The sequence below is a fragment of the Astatotilapia calliptera genome, chromosome 16, assembly GCF_964374335.1.
Source record: "Astatotilapia calliptera chromosome 16, fAstCal68.1, whole genome shotgun sequence".
Lineage (NCBI taxonomy): Eukaryota > Metazoa > Chordata > Actinopteri > Cichliformes > Cichlidae > Astatotilapia > Astatotilapia calliptera.
The window spans coordinates 6,300,070-6,317,085 of record NC_137437.1 but is presented as its reverse complement, the minus strand read 5'-3'; the positions used below and the strand labels follow the sequence as shown (position 1 = coordinate 6,317,085).

The following is a 17,016-nucleotide window of genomic DNA, read 5'->3' as shown; positions in this document are numbered from 1 at the left end:
TAAAAGGTATCAGTGTCGGTCAAATCCAGTCCAGTCTCTGGAAGCACTTCACAATCAAGCATGTTAGCGTAATATGATCATTTAACACTCTGCTTCTCCTTTAAATATTCTCACATCCTGCACTGAAAACACAAGTTGTCAACAGCCAAAATGCTCAAATTAAGACTTTAACGCGCAAACGAATAAGTGAATTAATGTAATGCAACGCGCTTGCATTTAGTGATCACTTAAAGTTTAAGTTACATTTTAACTGTACAGTGCTTTATTATATATATTTACAGGACTGTATCTACCTCAAAGCTGTGGTCTCTTTAAAACATGCACGTCTTTGCACTTTTGAGAAAAGCTGGAGTATCCACAGGAATCTCACAGAGAAGAGAAAGAGCATGCAAACTCCACACAGAAAGGGTTCAGCTGGGATTCAAACTAGGAACCTTGTCAAGTCCTTATATACAGTCTATATGTTACTAACAAAGACGCATTTTTTTCATCTGAATTAGAAAATGTCGTATGTTCTTAATCTTCCAGAATAATTGCCTGTACTGTTCACAGAGAGGGAAGAAATCCAACCCATGTAAATGAATTAAAACGTTTATTGAGGGTTTCTTTTTTTGTTTGTTTGTTTGTTTTTTAGGTGCTTGGCACTTGTATTTACATTTTTTTAAAATGTTTCACAAAAAAAGAATTACGTTGCTATTTCCCCTTTTTCACACATTTTAATAACAGATTGTCCTGTAAAATTGCTATACTGTTCAGCACTTAAATACACATCTGTAATACACGTCACAACATACTTTACTCTGTGCTGCTATTGCTTACTTTTTGTCACACAACAACTTTTTAAGCTTATGTTATTGATTGCATTCGCCATCTTATACATATATTTATATATATATTTAAAACAGAATCCACTCAAAAAATAACCAATCCAGTCTTAGAGGAGAAAAGGTTGAGTTGCGTGGTGAAGTCCTGATTTCTAATGTGCATATATGCTGGCATTTTCAGGATGAAGCAAAAGTTCCTCAGTGAACTCTTGCATCAATTACCAGATTTGTGTGTTTTCACCATCTGCCACAGCATGCACCAGTTTCTCTCCTGCATGTACGTGGAGCAGAGAGTCATTTGGTGATCCGGTCCAGTTGTCTATTTCATTCCAGCCAAAAACTGTGGATTTTGTCAGCAACCACTGACACTTTGACATTCCCAAGCTAATATGGCACAAGTGCCGAGTGAAGTAAAAGCCCTCTGTATCACATAGAAGGTTCTTTGGTTACAGAATGGCAGGAAGAGCAGATGACATTTGAGTCCCCAAAGAATCAAGTCATTTTGAAGAACCTGTTGCTTCTATTGCACAATGACACTCACAACTGATAATCCCCTCTGTACCAGAGTAAGTACACTGCCACTTCTTATAACACTGATCTGAATGAGGTTGTTGTTTCATTGCTGTCAAGTTGCCGTCCTTCATTAATACAAAGATAATTAAATAATATTTTTGTCTTCCACTGTAAGTATCTTTAAAAACAAAATGTTGAGAGGACATCCTTTTTCTGAAAGCTTCCTTTGTACCTCAGTATATCTATCCTTCATGTGAAAACACTGGTTCAAACTTAACACCAAACCAGGTTCGTAGATTTACTTTTCATATTGAAGACATTAAAAACGTGGCGCCCTGCAAGGTTGGGTCTGAGTTCCTACACCATGTGCATGGACATCTGAGATGAGGAGCCATACTGACGTCCGTCACAAGAGCTGCTGCTTTGCTGGCCACCGGTGGTGTTGCCGATCATGTGCATGGTGTCCATGCTTCCATTGGACAAGTACTGGCGCTCGGCGAATGCCCCTGCAGGAGTGGAGGAGCAGAGCAAACCGCCCTGGGGTTTCTCGGGGCTGGCGGCCAGGCGAGGAGAAGTGGGGAAGTTATATCCGTACAAATTGTAAGGGTTGTGGAGGGAGAAAGCGTTGTAGGAGCCCTGCTGCACGTGGTGGTGGCTTCCACCAAACATGTGGGCAGAGGAAGGGGCGGATCCTGATGAAGAGGACGAGGCTGAGCTGGAGCTTCCCCCGGTTTGCATCACGTACTGAAGCTGAGAGGCTGGGAATGAGCCGAGCTGACCGCTATAGCCATCCATTTTGCCCCCGCCGCCGCCGCCACTGCCGCTGCCAGTCAGGGAAGCGTGAGTGCTACCCTGCATGCCGGCAGCAATCAAAGAGGAAGTCCTCTGTGGCAAAAAGGATTCAGAGGGCTGACCAGACGCCACAGCACTCCCTGCAGCCTGGAGGCGTCCATATGAACTTTCAGCCAGGCCGCCATATCCCTGTAGGGCCGCCATGTTGCTGCGAGCACAGGCAGGGTACTCCGACAGGCCCAGGTTGCAAAGCTGACTTTCCCTACAGCCCACATTGAAGGTGTTAGGGGCCAAGTGAAAGGTTGGAGGGGAGCAGGAGGGAGAAAGGAGGTGTGCTGCACTAGAGGGAGATGGAGTTCCTGTGCTGGAGGTGGTAGGAGAAGTGCCTGTGCTGCCCCCTGCAAAACAGAAATACAGAGAGAATGAGTGAACTATACAAAAGCCAATGTGGGAGTACCAGAAACTGTAATGCTTCAAAAGGCTTCTCCAAATGGCCTTAAACCTGCATTAAAAAGCGATAAAGCAGGGTATCCCTTAGGGCATGACCACACTGTGACTGACATGTCTCGGTTTCTGTTGCATTCAACTTTTGCTTATGTTTCTTTGCAGGTTTTAGATCTCACCTTGGGTCAACACACCTGAATCACATGATTAGTTCGTTACCAGGCCTCTGGAGAACTTCAGGACATGTTGAGAAGGTAATTTAGCCATTTAAATCAGCTGTGTTGGTTCGAGGACACATCTAAAACCTGCAGAGACACCGGCCCTCGTGGACTGAGATTGCCCACCCCTGCACTAGACTGAAGAACTAGAGGCTTCAAACTGAAGTTCCCATGAGATTGTGTGTTGTTATGCAAACTCAGTCAGTTGATCCAAATGGGCTTTGTCAAACCCCTGTTCTCAGACCAACTGCAGCCGTACTCTGTATACACGATCACGAACTGTTTTGTAAAACACGCCGCATTAAATATTCTGTTCTGAGGAGATTCGTGTCACCCCACATATAATACATGCATATAAGTTTGGTGGCACAAGTAAGATCCTCAGGCCAAGCCTTTCAGAGAGATGTGAAAGCTGTGAGGTATTAATCACATACTTTTGTGTTAATAAGAACTTGGCTCACGTTCATGCTGCTATCCTAAAATTCAGTTTGAAACCGGAATGAGGAGGACGCATAACTAAATAATCCAGGACTCGCTTGGCTCGGGCTCTTCTTTGCACCATATGCCTTCGATAATATCGCCGCAGCGCTCTGCTCAGCTCAAGGAGATGAAGGGGGGAGCTTATGAGGAGGGAGAGAAAAGAAAAGGGGGGCAAGGTAGATATATTTCGGAAAGAGAGAACGATAGTTAAGTGATGTCATGTTTTCCTCTGGATAGACGGGCTCGGGGGGCTTCAGTGCCGAGGGAGAATGCTTGATTGCTTTGAAGGGGAAAAGGGTGTCTGGTGCCATAAGAGCAAAGCTACACAGTTCCTTACAGTTACCACAGAGTGCACATGCACACAACACAGAGTCTTTATGAGATGATACAGGGTTCACTGACAGAGCAAGGACTTTAATTAAATCTTAATCACTGCGGAGAAGTTTAAAGATAACAAACACGTGTCAGCCCGCTCTGACAAAACATGGAGCATCACGTCATGCTGACCTCCGAGGGTAACATGGATCAGGTCAGCGTTGCTTTAGAGTTGCTTGAAAGCGGCGAGGCCCTTGATATGAGCCATGACTCGTTCCTGGTTGTCGACTCTGGAGCTGAGACAAAGGGAGGTGGCCCAAGTGACGCTGACTCTTGTCGTGGAGCCGTCCAAAAGCCACAGGGTTTGTTTAACGATTTTATTTGCAACGGCTACGCGTGATGTGAAAAGTTCAGCAGACGCAGGCAGACCTGCCAGAGGAGCAGTGTATGGCCAAGCTCAGATGAAGGACAACCACAGCTGATATATGGAGGGAAAATATGCACATGGAGAGTTCACACTGGGACACCAATGCGCCAAGGTCATGGTAAGTACCACTGCACACAACTCTAGGTAACTGTGCAGTAATGTATTACACTACACTGTAATGAGCCCTAAAAAAAAAGATGATGTGACGTTTCAGTTATGAAAATCCAATTTTAAACCAAATACATTTAAAATCACAAAAAAAAAAAAAACGAAAGTAAAAATGTTCCAGTCAGTGATCGTTTCATGTTTGGTTTCAGTTTACAGGTTTTATCTGAAAACACAAACTAATTCATAATTACAATACTCGTGCAAGTCGCCCGTGACAATGATGGTATCATGATACAGCGATCCTTGATGTACTGACAGTCATTCATAAACTTATTATGGTGTGTGTGTGTGTGTGTGTGTGTGTGTGTGTGTGTGTGTGTGTGTGTGTGTGTTTCTTAACCATAAATGTGACTTTAACATCATTTTGCATTTCATTACCCCTGCCAAGTAGGTTATGTGTTTGTTAGCGTTTGCACGCGTGTCATTCTGTCTGTAAACACAATAGTTCAAAAAGTTATGCCAAAATTTGTAGGGGTGTAAAGTGGGGTCATTTTAAGAATCCATTAAAATCTGGTTGATACCCATCAAAGTCTTCAAAGTTTACTTACTGATTTATTGGTCAAAAACTGAGAAAAGGCTTTATAATACGGAAACTTATAATTGTGTGGCGTGTTTTTCAACACATAGAAAAGAAGATCTAAAGGTTTAAAATACTGACTGAATATAGCATATTGTAAAAGGAAGCAATATCATACAGTTTCACAGTCAGTAGTTTATTAGTAGGTTGGGGTTTTTTTGCCTTACATTATTCTACTGTAATACTTTTTTTAATATCACAAAGTTAAGGTAAATTTGTTCCTTTAAGACAGATGAGAAGGACTGCACAAATATATTTATTTACATACCTTGCTGTTTCTGCATATTTGTAAAGTCTTCAAATGTGAGTGTCCTCACTGGAGGTCTCCAGAAAGCATATGTTTCCATGATCGCCTCAAGGCCAGTCCTGACAGAGACATGCAAAACCAATTTTAGGACACACACACAAACACAAAAAAAGAAATGAAAACAAGAGGAAAGTTTTTTTTTTAGTGAAGTTTACAATAAAAGCTGCTGCTAGGACAGAGAAAATAATATTATCAGTCATAGATTAATCACTGATTTTAAGCATGTATCTCTTTTTTTTTAGTCTAAAGCTTGAAGCCTCGATCAGGCTCACCGTTGTATTTAAAGTTCTAGAAGCCTGATTTTAGATAATTATGAGCTTTGATTGTTACTATAGACATTTAAATGTTTGAAATGAACACTGAAACGCTTAATGAGAACAATAACCAAAGTTTGGGGAAAGTATTCATATTTCTTTCTTCACTCTTGCACCAAAATCAGCCTTTTTAATACTTAACTTTATTTTAAAACTGTACTTTTAATAGAGTTAAATAAGGAATTTACTCGTTTCTGTTAATAGAATTAATAAACTGTGACTTGACGAGTACATAGAGGGAGAATCTAAATATACTGAAAACATCAATGGAAGAAAAATGGGCAGTGATATTCTACATGTCAGTGAGACAGCTAGAAACATCGGGAGCTGGGGTGGGTTTGAGATATATAATGTAGATGGAGAGAGAGGTGGGATAAACCAGAGTCCAGCTAGGAGGAAACTGGGGCCATTAAAAAGGAGCAGAATTTTAGTGTGCATATAAATCTGAGGTGACATTTCATCCTGAATCTGTACATGGTTCTCCTTCCTGCTTGATTTACTTCCCCACATGGCACTCGGCTCTGGCCCAGGCAAAGCAGCGTCCGCTCTGCTCCCTGTGTTATTTTAGGGCCACCAGCTCCCTGGCTGTGGCAGCTCGTTAGTGCGCCATGCTAATCAGCCCAGCCCTCATCATCACTGCACTCATTCATACAGTTGCACTGCTGCCGCGGGACCAAAACCCAACAAATGAGCTGTATCCCTCCACCGGGCCATAAAGCCTGGTCACCAGACAACTGACGACACCCCCATAACCGTAAGGCTGAGAGAGGACCGCATTAAGATTCAACAAGAAACTCAGAAAAAGGAAAACAAGATGGTGCTTAATTTGAGAATTAGCAGTGCAAGTTTGGCCTTTCTATTAATTTGGAATTTCCCCTGAATATGGAATCGGTTGGTAATGCTTCACAGCAAATGAGCTGCACGTTCATTTTACAGCTTAAAAACCCAAAGAAAGTACCTTAGGTATTTTTTATAACTGTTTATGTCACCCATATCCGATACTAATAGAAGCTGAGTAACGTTTAAAAGACGCGCGTGGCAATAATAACAAAATATGTCACACCTGCTTTTATGTGCGCAGCTGCCTGTTTCCACTGCTTTCAGTTGCAGCTGCAGCACTTTTACATTTTGCTCAACCTGGCTGCAGAGAAGGCAAATCAAGAGAGGGTTAGTATTTTATTAGGGGGCGAGCAAGGTTTGGTTTCACTGGAAATTACCTTGATTTTCCTTCCTATCTAGTGTTTACCACAAGGTGACAAGAAAGATGTGGACTAAACGACTGTCGTTACTCATTACAGATAATTGTGACTTGTTCAAGCTAAGCACAAGAAATGTTAATTGCTTTTATCTCGTCTGTCTCACCTGTTGACCTTTCTAACCCTAATCTGACACATTAGGTTCCCCACGGGATCCTGTCCCTCCACAATTCTTTAAAGAAATTTTTCCTAGTATACAACAGTATGTCCTTGACATTATTAACAGCAGTCTGTCTTCTGGTGTGGTTCCTGCAAACATGAAGTAGTACAGCCACTGCTTAAGAAACCTGGCTTTGATCACACAGTTTTAGCGAACTATAGGCCTATTTCCAAGCTGCCTTTAGTCTCCAAGGTTTTAGAGAAAATTGTTTTTAGTCAACTGAAAGATTTTCTAGATGAAAATGGCATCTTTGAGGTTTTTCAGTCAGGTTTTAAAACCCTTCACAGCACAGAATCTGCATTACTAAGGGTTTTTAATGACATCCTTCTGGCATGTGATTCTGGTAACCATGTTGTTCTTATCTTGCTTGACCTAACTGCTGCCTTTGACACAGTAGACCACAATATTTTAATTTCTCGATTACATGATGTAGTGGGTATTGGTGGCACTGCACTCAATTGGTTTAGGTCTTATTTGTCAGATAGAACTTTCTCTGTCAGCCTTCTCGGTTACGAATCGTCTTCTGCTCCTCTGTCATGTGGTGTCCCACAGGGCTCAATTTTAGGGCCACTGCTCTTTTCTCTGTATCTACTGCCTCTGGGTTCTATCCTTAGAAGGCATGGGATCTCATTTCACTGTTATGCCGATGACTGCCAAATTTATTTGACACTAAAACGCAAGGATGCCATCTCCATAAAACCTCTCTTGACATGTCTAGATGACATTAAAGCTTGGTTGGCTCGAAACTTTTTAAATTTTAATAAAAAGAAAACAGAAGTGTTGGTGTTTGGACCCAGTGGTCCCTGTGAGTCCTCCTCTGTTGTTTTAGGATCCCTGGAAGTCTATTTTAAATCTGTTGTTACTGACCTTGGTTTTAAGTTGGACAGTGATTTTAAATTGGACAACCAAATCAGAGCAATGGTGAAGTTCAGTTTTTATCATTTAAGGCGACTGGCAAGACTAAAATCTTTTCTTTCGAGGCAGCACCTTGAAACAGTGATCCATGCTTTTATTTCTTCCCGCCTGGACTACTGTAACTCACTTTATGTGGGGGTCAGTCAGTCATTGCTCTCACGTCTGCAGCTGGTTCAAAATGCGGCTGCACGACTCCTAACAGGAACTCGAAAAAGAGAGCATATAACCCCCGTGCTAGCCTCTCTGCACTGGCTGCCTGTGTCTTTTAGAGTTAATTTTAAAATTCTTATGTTTGTTTTTAAATGTCTACACAGTCTTGCCCCGCCTTACCTCTCTGAGCTTCTTCATCCCCACATACCCTGTCGGTCTCTCAGGTCAGCTGACCAGCTGCTCCTGGAGGTACCGAGATCCAGGAGGAAGCTCAGAGGGGACAGGGCCTTCTCTATTGTGGCTCCAAAATTATGGAATAATTTGCCCATGCATGTTAGAGAGGCCCCTTCACTGTCCACTTTTAAATCACGTCTTAAAACCCACTTTTATTCCTTGGCTTTTAACCTCAGTGAGACTTAGTTTCTTTTTTTAATGCAGTAGTTATTTAATTAATGATTTCACTCTTCTTTTATTTGTTTTTTATTTATATCTCATGTAATTTTATTTTACAGTTCCAATGTACAGCACTTTGTGTCAGCTGTGGTTGTTTTAAAGTGCTTTATAAATAAAGTTGATGATGATGATGATGATTAGCCACCAAGGATGCATGTGCACATAATAAAATTACGAACGACTCCGCCTGATCTGTCCATGCAGCTGGAATTTCTTGGCTTTGCCAACACACATCGGCATTTGCTTCAGACAACATCCACTGACTGCTCACAGGAGCCACTAACCTAACAAGCTGCACCTGATGCTGATGCCAGCATCCAATCACTGCCACATCGGAAACTGCATCCAAATCGATGATAATGTTAGTCAGAGGTGGTCGTGTTGCAGGATTTTTCCTTGATAGACAAACTTTTGACCAAGAGAAAAATCATGATTATCATGCTAATGAAATTTTTTTTAACCAGTTTTTGCTAATTGTGGTTTCGTTTATCATCATTTGATCATCAAAATGTTGAGAAATCTTGTGAAAATAATTCAGGGGATGCAGAAGCATCTGCCCTTGGCCCTATCTCTTGTATTAGCAATGTTGCAGTTAATAATAATAATAATAATAATCATCATCATCATCATGATGATGATATATGATCATTTATTGCATTTATGCCCTAATACTGGGTTGACCTTCATAAGTCAAGATTTGCCAAAGTGTAATTATAATCAGACGTTTATGTTTGATTGAACTGAATATTTGCAGTTTTTTTCTTGATTAAAAATCAGACCTGACTGTGAGCTGGAAACACGCCGTATCTACAGTTACATTTCATATTGAGCTAATAACTTCATCCTGTGTGACCAAACTCCCAAATCACCATAATTATTCTGAAACAGCAGCATGAAGGTCAAAGATCAGAGCTGCAGCTCGCTAACAATATTCATGAATGACGCAATAAAAAAAAAGAAATCAGCTCCGACACAAAGCATGAAATTCAGAATGACTGAGAGAGGGCTTTTAAGGTAACAGAAGCAGTCTGAAATCTCAGTGTGTCCTGGCCAAATCTGAACCAAAACAAATCCCAGACGGGCGTGAAGGGAAGGAATCCTGAGCAGTACGTGAGGATCAATTCATTTTCTCTCTCTAAAGACAAATCTCTTGTGCTCTGTTATCTTTTCATCTGTAGCTTTTCTGCAATGAAATTCTAATGCCAGTTCATAAATCAAACGGTCTATTGTCTGAAAAACGAAAAAAGATGTCTCAAATATCTGTGCGCCAATAATGCGGACCAGATGAGGGGGCTGCTTTCATGTGTGGAGACCCCTTCTCTTTCCTCCTCTCCTCCACTATGTTATAGATATAGGATGATTCAGTGACTGGGTGCAACAAGGCGAATCAAGAGAAAAGAGGGGAGGAGATGAGAGGAGGGGGATAGAGGCAGAAGGAGAGGTAAACAGTGATGTAGAACATCTAAGAAAGCATCAGGATAAAATCCAACATAATCAATAATGTTATTAGTTAGCTTGAAAAGTAAGTAGAAGTAAGTCTTCCACAGTGCAGAGTCAGACTGCTGTCTCTGGCTAACATCACACAGTAACAAGACAGTAATGACAACATGTCCCAGTGCAACCTTTTACCGTGCGACAATAAGAGTCAAACCATTTTTGTATTGTGTTTCATTTGCCTTTTGTTTGGATTTGTGTCAGGAAGAGGAGAGCAAACATATCTCACGGAATTCTGGTTGTAATTCATAGCGACTAAATGGCCGGCTTCACTGCTTTATAGGTCGTGTGGGAATGTGGGCATGATTAAAAAAGAAAGAAAACACGAGTACAGACAGTGTTAATATTCCGTAAGCACGGATATGGTGATTTTCAGGTCAAAGCATGTCTAGACGTCTAGGTTAAACTGGCCTAAATTTAGTTACATGTAGCCGTTGTTCCAATCACATTTTATGGCTTTATTTCAGTCTGAAGCAGGTCTTAAGTGAGTGATGAAATTTTAGGGGTTTTATGGAGCTAAATGTCTAAAATAAAAACAATCAGCCCACTTTGAAGCTAAAGGTGACCGTGAGAGAGATGAAAACTTGGTACCTTTGACAAAATGTGGAAAAACTAATAATCAGCTCACAGCAGATGTCAGAGACAAGCAAATATTTACAGTTAAGATTAAAGATGTATGGATACTTGTTCATTAGCTAGTCACAGTGCAGCAAACCATATTCTAGGACCAGCAACATGCACCCACTAGTGATTGAGCCAGAAGTAACAATATTTGGACGAGGTGATGGAGAGGCAGGTTTACCGCTAAGCTCAGTTAATAAGCCACACAGGTACCATATATCAGTTCCAAGCAACAGACTAGTAAAATACTCAAATTTACTCAAAGATTAAGTACAAACTTCTTGGACAGTCTATACATCCCAGCAAGTAATATTATTTGTTGGAAAGGCACCAACAACACAAACATAGGTGGGCCTTTACTTGAATCAGTATTGATATAACCGGGCATTAGCTACAACCCTTTGTCACAACACCTTTCAAAGCAGAAACAACTCCTAGCTTTAAGTCTTAATAAAATCAAAAAGTGGAAATAAATAAATACATAATAAATACATACATCAGTATCTGTTCAGTGTTTTGACAGCGTTTGACATTGATTTCCAGTTTCAACCTGTTTATGCACGTACAGGTTATTAGTTTAAGACCTGAAAATCAGAGGAATGAAACAATGAAAGCAAAAGAGAACAAACGTTGTTTTCTCTCGCTTGTGCATCAGTGTGTCTGTCTGTACTGCAGATCTGGGCAACAGCTGCATGTGTGCTATCTTCAGAGGATTATTTCCACAATAAAGGTCACACAGTGCAACAATTAGCATGGGGTTCTTTGTTTACCCCCCATAGAGTCTAACAACACAGAGGTTAGATTGATTGGAGAATCTGAATCACGTGGTTGTTATTTATCTCTTTGCATGTGTCAGCTAAGACTCAGTATAACTGCTTTGGCTGATAACAGAGACAAAGCACTGAAGACACCTAAGGAGGGTGTATTGCCTGGATGATGTTGTAACAATGTACCTGTTTCTTCCAGAGTCTCTGAAACCTTTGGCAAATGGGTTGCGGTCAATCTTTAGTCTGGTAATCTGCAGAAAAGGACAACATAGAAAGAGACATTTTATTTATAAACTTTCAAAAATGCTTGAGTAGAAAATGCCATCGCTATAAAATGTGAGGATTTTTAAGAAAGCAGATTATATAAAGGGATTTTTTAAAGCTTTTCAGAGATGAGTAATTTCAGAGCACTTCTGAAATTACGTCTGATTTCTTTTTTTGTTTTAAAGTAATATCCTGTAATCAGTTTTTACTATGGTGATAAAGTCAGAGCTGAATACCTGCTGGTTCTGATAAGCAGTGACTGTGGTAAAGACTGTCTCAGGGAAGCTGAAGGTCTTAACTCCTTCCCCACTGGGCACTGGTTTGTTTGGAGACAGTTCACTGCTGAAGTCCTTCCTGATGACATGAACACGAGGCTGATACTTGTGCATGGAGTGGAGGATGATCTGTAAATATGAGAAAAGAAGAGAGTGAAGTGCAGTCAGTCATTTTGTGTGAATGTACGCAGGGGTGCGTAATCTGTGAAGGATGATCTCGGTAGTTACAAATCTGTGTGTGAATGCATTATAGGTGCCTTGAAATGTACAAAACACTCAAAATACAACATAAAACCTCCGTCCTAAAAAAACGCTTTCTTGTAAACATCAATTAGCTGCACTGATTCCCGACCAGGGCTACGTGACATTAAGCGGAAACAAAGTTCTCACTGCAGTGACGCTGGCTTGAGGATTATTTCACATTATTTCACAGCAGAGCGGAGGCGTCAGACAGTGTCGGCCCCAACCTCGCCTCAGGCTTTCAGTCTGCTCCTGATTAATCTGAGAGTGAGAAAACCTCCCCAGAGCCAAACACCCACAACCCCCCCACCACCTCAGCACTCTGTTACAACAGAGGGGGTCATTTCAAACTAGAGCCGCAGGGGGAAAACACCTCTGAATATCAAAAACATTACATTCAGTGTTCCAGACCTCAAATCACACACACTACACGCACACGAATCATGACTGGGCATCTGCGTGGAGACGCATGTGCTGATCTGCAATCCTCATTTTAAAGACATGTCTCCATCTGTGTTGCTCGGTATTCATTTTTGTGGTGTTTTGGCATGCTCTGCCCAGTGATGACCTGCCAATCAAACTGCGTGGGCGGGTGCTGTGGTGTATCTTTACCCGGGTGGTCAGAGGAACGGTCTCCAGGCAGCACGTCCAGGCATAAGTTTTGCACCATGGAAAAAATACTTTCACATTTTGTGGGTTGTTTTCAGACTACGTTTGTTTCAATTGATAAAACAGAGCTGTGAAAAAAAAATTGATCTTGGAGATTTTAATGTTTAAATATAGTGATATCAAATCAATTTGACAGAATGTGAAATTCTAAAGTTTCAATTCGTATTGTCTGCCACTCCAGCCATAAGCGCTCGAGCAAAACCCAGTCGTATTTTCAGGTTATTTACAGACTTTAAATAAAATGTAAATTATCAAAAAGAAAAAAAATAATGAAACAACTATCTTGTGGTTCAAAGTCACACTTTGACTCGCTGAACTCAGAACAAATGACTCAAGGAGCAGCCAGAGGACATCAGCTGACAGTTGTTCACGCTCAAATACAATTATTTAATAAGTGGTGTTTTCATTTCCGTGGTAGGTAATGACGTTCTTTGGACCCCCTTTGAAAATAATCTGGACATTCACACCAGGGACACCAACACATGCACATAACAGATGTCGCGTGCATGTCCACCAAGTTAGATCCCGTTCAATGTCTAAGGCACATTTGGCTTTAATTGATTTTTTTAAAAACATAGTTAAAACACTTTAATGACCATAAACAATTAGTAATCAAAGCAAGCCTGTGATTTCAGCTGTGAAAACGGTCGAGGATTCACTGACTGTATATGAGTCAGCTGTGTCTCTGGAAGGTCTTTTACTCAGTATAAAAGAAAAAGGGGCAAAGGCCTCAAAGCAGACTGTAGAAACATCTTCTGTGGCATTTTGAACGGTTTCACACAGCAGCATTGATACGTTACCATGCAATGGATCATTAACAAAGAACAAAACAGAAGTAACAAAAAATGTTTTGGCTAGTCGAGTCTGCTTTAGCATTTTATTAGGTTTTCCCATAGAACAGTGAGAGAGGGACAGCATGAGGCAGATTTGAAGCTATAAGAATGCAGACTGAGGGTAATGAGTCCATGCAGGCACTGAGGTAAGAGAAGCTTTTAGCTTGCGGCACGGTTTCCCCCGTGTGCAAATGACACAAAACTGCTGGACGGAGAGTTTTCACCGCATTTGAAAAATAAAAGCAAAAAAAGCAAAGTGCAATCTTGATATAAAACAGTTACACTGTTGCTTTGACTAACATTCAACAGTCTTGCAAAAATACTTGCAAATTAATTGCATGTTGATAATAACTGCAGTTTAAAAATACAAATAAAATGTGAATGCATTAGTAATGCACGTACAATAACATAGTTTAAAAAGTGCACTTGTTTGTAATCTCTTACCAACTCAAACAACACACACTTTAAAAAAATGTAATTAGTTTGCCAAATAAAAAAAGGTAAAACAAAAAGTTACAGTAATTTGGTTGATATCATTACTGCTAATATTTTTATGTTCAGATTTTCTATAGAATAGCATTATTATGTAAAATGATTTATATTATAAGAATATTATATTGTGAATTTATTTTTAACTTTATTTTTCAACATAATCATCATCAAGATAGCACGAAACTGTATGAATGTATAAAATAAACTTTTATAAGCTTAGATTATTTAAAGTATATATAGTGGAGCACAGTTACTGGTGGAGTATAAGTTCCTGCTGGATTTGATGTCACTTTAGATTATTTTAAATTCCACAAGAAATTCTTGTCCATTTTATTTCATGTCATTTATTTTACGGTTATGTTAACATAAAGAAATTCATTGTAAAATAATAATTTACAAAAAATAAACAACATAATATGAAAAACAATAAAGTTAATGACATGATTAAGTTAATGTGTTTTTATATTATTGCTGTGTTATTTTGAATTGAGCAACCTGGGCATTTCTTTCATACTCGACCAAAACAGAATGATGGGATGAATTTTATCCTTAATGAATGATGGAGCGCTGCAGGTTAAAAGAGTATCTAAAGTCATGCAGTCAACAATAAATCATGTTGTTTAAGCTGATAATGTTTTGTATATGTGCTCCATATTTAACCCCTGTCTCTAAATATCTCGAGGTGGACTTCCAGCGCTGTCTGCGCTTTACTTTTAATTCAGATTTTTGATTGTTTAGCTTTACACAGGTGAGATCACCTCATATCTGCTGACAAGTGCTGTGAATGGATCAAGTTTTTATTGTAAAATGGCAACGCTGCTCTGATAATGCGCTCGGAGAGACGTGCAAAAATATTGATTTTGCTCACAGACTGCTTCTGTTGTGACACCTGATGATTCATGACACGTATGGTTTCTGTTTGTGATGAGGCAGACATTTCACGACACCACAAGTCAGGAGGATGAGTGAGACGTGGTGAGGTTTCCCACACAGGAAGCTCCGAAATTAATTTTCTTTGGCCTCTAAAGACCCTCCAGGGAAACAAAGACCCTAAAGCCGAGCAGCAGGAAAGGAAAGACAACCTCCCGTCACTCTGAAGAAGCCCTGCAAGCGAATCGTCGCGCGCTGACGCCCAGATGTTGTTACTTTTGTCACCACTGAGCTGATGTGATCATCTGCAGAGCAGCAACCTGCCGTGCCCACGCAGTGCGCTGCACAAATGTGGAACCCGCCATTTTGTCACAGAACAGGAGACATCTCTGTCATGGCGGTGTCACTACAAGGCTTCTATAAAAACTGTATGATCTTTTTTCTCAGTAACAAAGTTGATTTGTAGCAACAGAAACTCTGATCTCTCAGACAGACACTGTGTCATCCTTCCTCTCTTAGCACCAGCTCTCCTTTAGTTTCTAAAAGCACATGGAGTTCATGCAGACTCGAGATGACAGACTTTTATGGCGGCTGTGGCTAGCATGTTAGCAAACAGGTTGATATTTATACATCAAACAGGTTGCTGAATTTAGAATAAACTTAACTTTTGATTGACTTGTTTCCTCCATCAGTGTTGATAAGAAAAAAGTAACGTTCGAACTCTACTCCAACAAACCACTCAGTGTTTATGCAACGTCTGCTGCTGGCGACTGCTGACGTCATAGGTAGCAGTGCTGCTACACAAACAACCTTAGGTAGTTTTCATATTATCTGTATTATATTTGGCCTTTTTTTTTTTAAGCTAGGGCTAAGCATAAGAGGACAATTAAACTAACAGCTTTCACTATAATTCCGTTCACATGAAACTCATTTCTACCATAAGAGGAGGAATCAAGTGGAAATACAGGACTGATTTTAGCTTGCTGGCCACTTGCTGATTATATATAAGGAGGGCAATAAATCAGACAAATTATGGTCAAAGTTTTTGCTTTTTTGCTTTAAATATTTCACCTATGAAGCCCGGATAACATATTTTAAGCAGCCAAGAAGCAATAAGAGGCTCACTATAGCTAACTACCTCTGTTACTGACTGGATACAAGCAGGGCAGTAAATCAGAGAGACTGTGGTCAGACTTAAAATTTAGCACAGTGATGTGGCTGCTGGAGCGTACTACAAATCAAATTCAATCATTTAAATGACCTTAACAAAATCCCCCAAGGAAAGGAAAATGATATATTCAAACAAGGAAACTTTTAATATCTTTCCACTTTAATCCTCTAAATGAACTCAGAGCAGCCCATCCTTCGAAAAAGGGGGCGGCCTGAGCGTGAATGCACTATATCTGGTTCGATTGTGAACAAGTCTCACGGCTCTGTGAGTCCCGAAAGCACAAATTCTACAAAGAAACGTGTCAACTTTCATTTCAAGAAAACACTTCAAAACATTTCCATCCACAAGCTGCCACACAGCTCCAGGAGTGCACCGAGTGCATGTGTATAAATCACAGCTTGAACATTTAAACCAAATGCAGCTCAGATAGGTCACTCTGTTTTTGTATGTCATTGTGGTCCAAAGTTTTATCCACACTGCTGCTTCAGCTTTTATTTAAAATATTTCTAGATTTTGTTCTAAGATATAACGACGAACATAAACGACGATTCCAAAACTTTTATTTGCAAATTTTAAAAACGTAGTGTTGACAAATAATCTGCTTCGTATTCAGATTATTTAGCTGCGTAGCACCATTTACTCACATTTGATTGGCCTTTGGGTCCAGTGGCCTTAAAGTTGCACATGGGCCCTTCAGCAGCAGTTTAAGGAAGTGAGCTTAAAATTAAACCATTAACATTTTACACTGCATGATTTAAAGTTCTCATTTCATGGCATTGTTGTAAATATGCTTGTACTACTTTACATTATTTGGGAAACATCGAAATTATTGCACATGGACTAGCAAGAGAGGAGGTGAGCATGACTGATCTAGTGTTTTGTAAGTAAGTTCTACTCTTCATGTGTCTTCACTGTTAAGTCAATACAAAAAAATCATCTTATTAAAAGAACTTGTAGAACTTGTATTTTTTAAAGTTACAAATCAGTCAGCCATGAAGAAATGTGCA

The 17,016-nt window shown here is 40.1% G+C and overlaps 1 protein-coding gene across 1 annotated transcript in view; it reads right to left on the bottom strand.

The window, feature by feature from the left end:
- Positions 1-575: 575 nt before the first annotated feature.
- tbx15 (T-box transcription factor 15) overlaps positions 576-17,016 on the bottom strand; it is a 34,566-nt gene continuing 18,125 nt past the window's right edge. Inside the window, exons 5-8 of the mRNA XM_026144601.2 lie at positions 11,696-11,863; positions 11,382-11,446; positions 5,027-5,124; positions 576-2,527 (exon numbers count right to left, since the gene is read on the bottom strand). Of these exons, the coding sequence (XP_026000386.1) occupies positions 1,695-2,527; positions 5,027-5,124; positions 11,382-11,446; positions 11,696-11,863 (1,164 nt within the window). The 3' untranslated portion in view covers positions 576-1,694. The remainder of the gene's footprint in view (positions 2,528-5,026; positions 5,125-11,381; positions 11,447-11,695; positions 11,864-17,016) is intronic.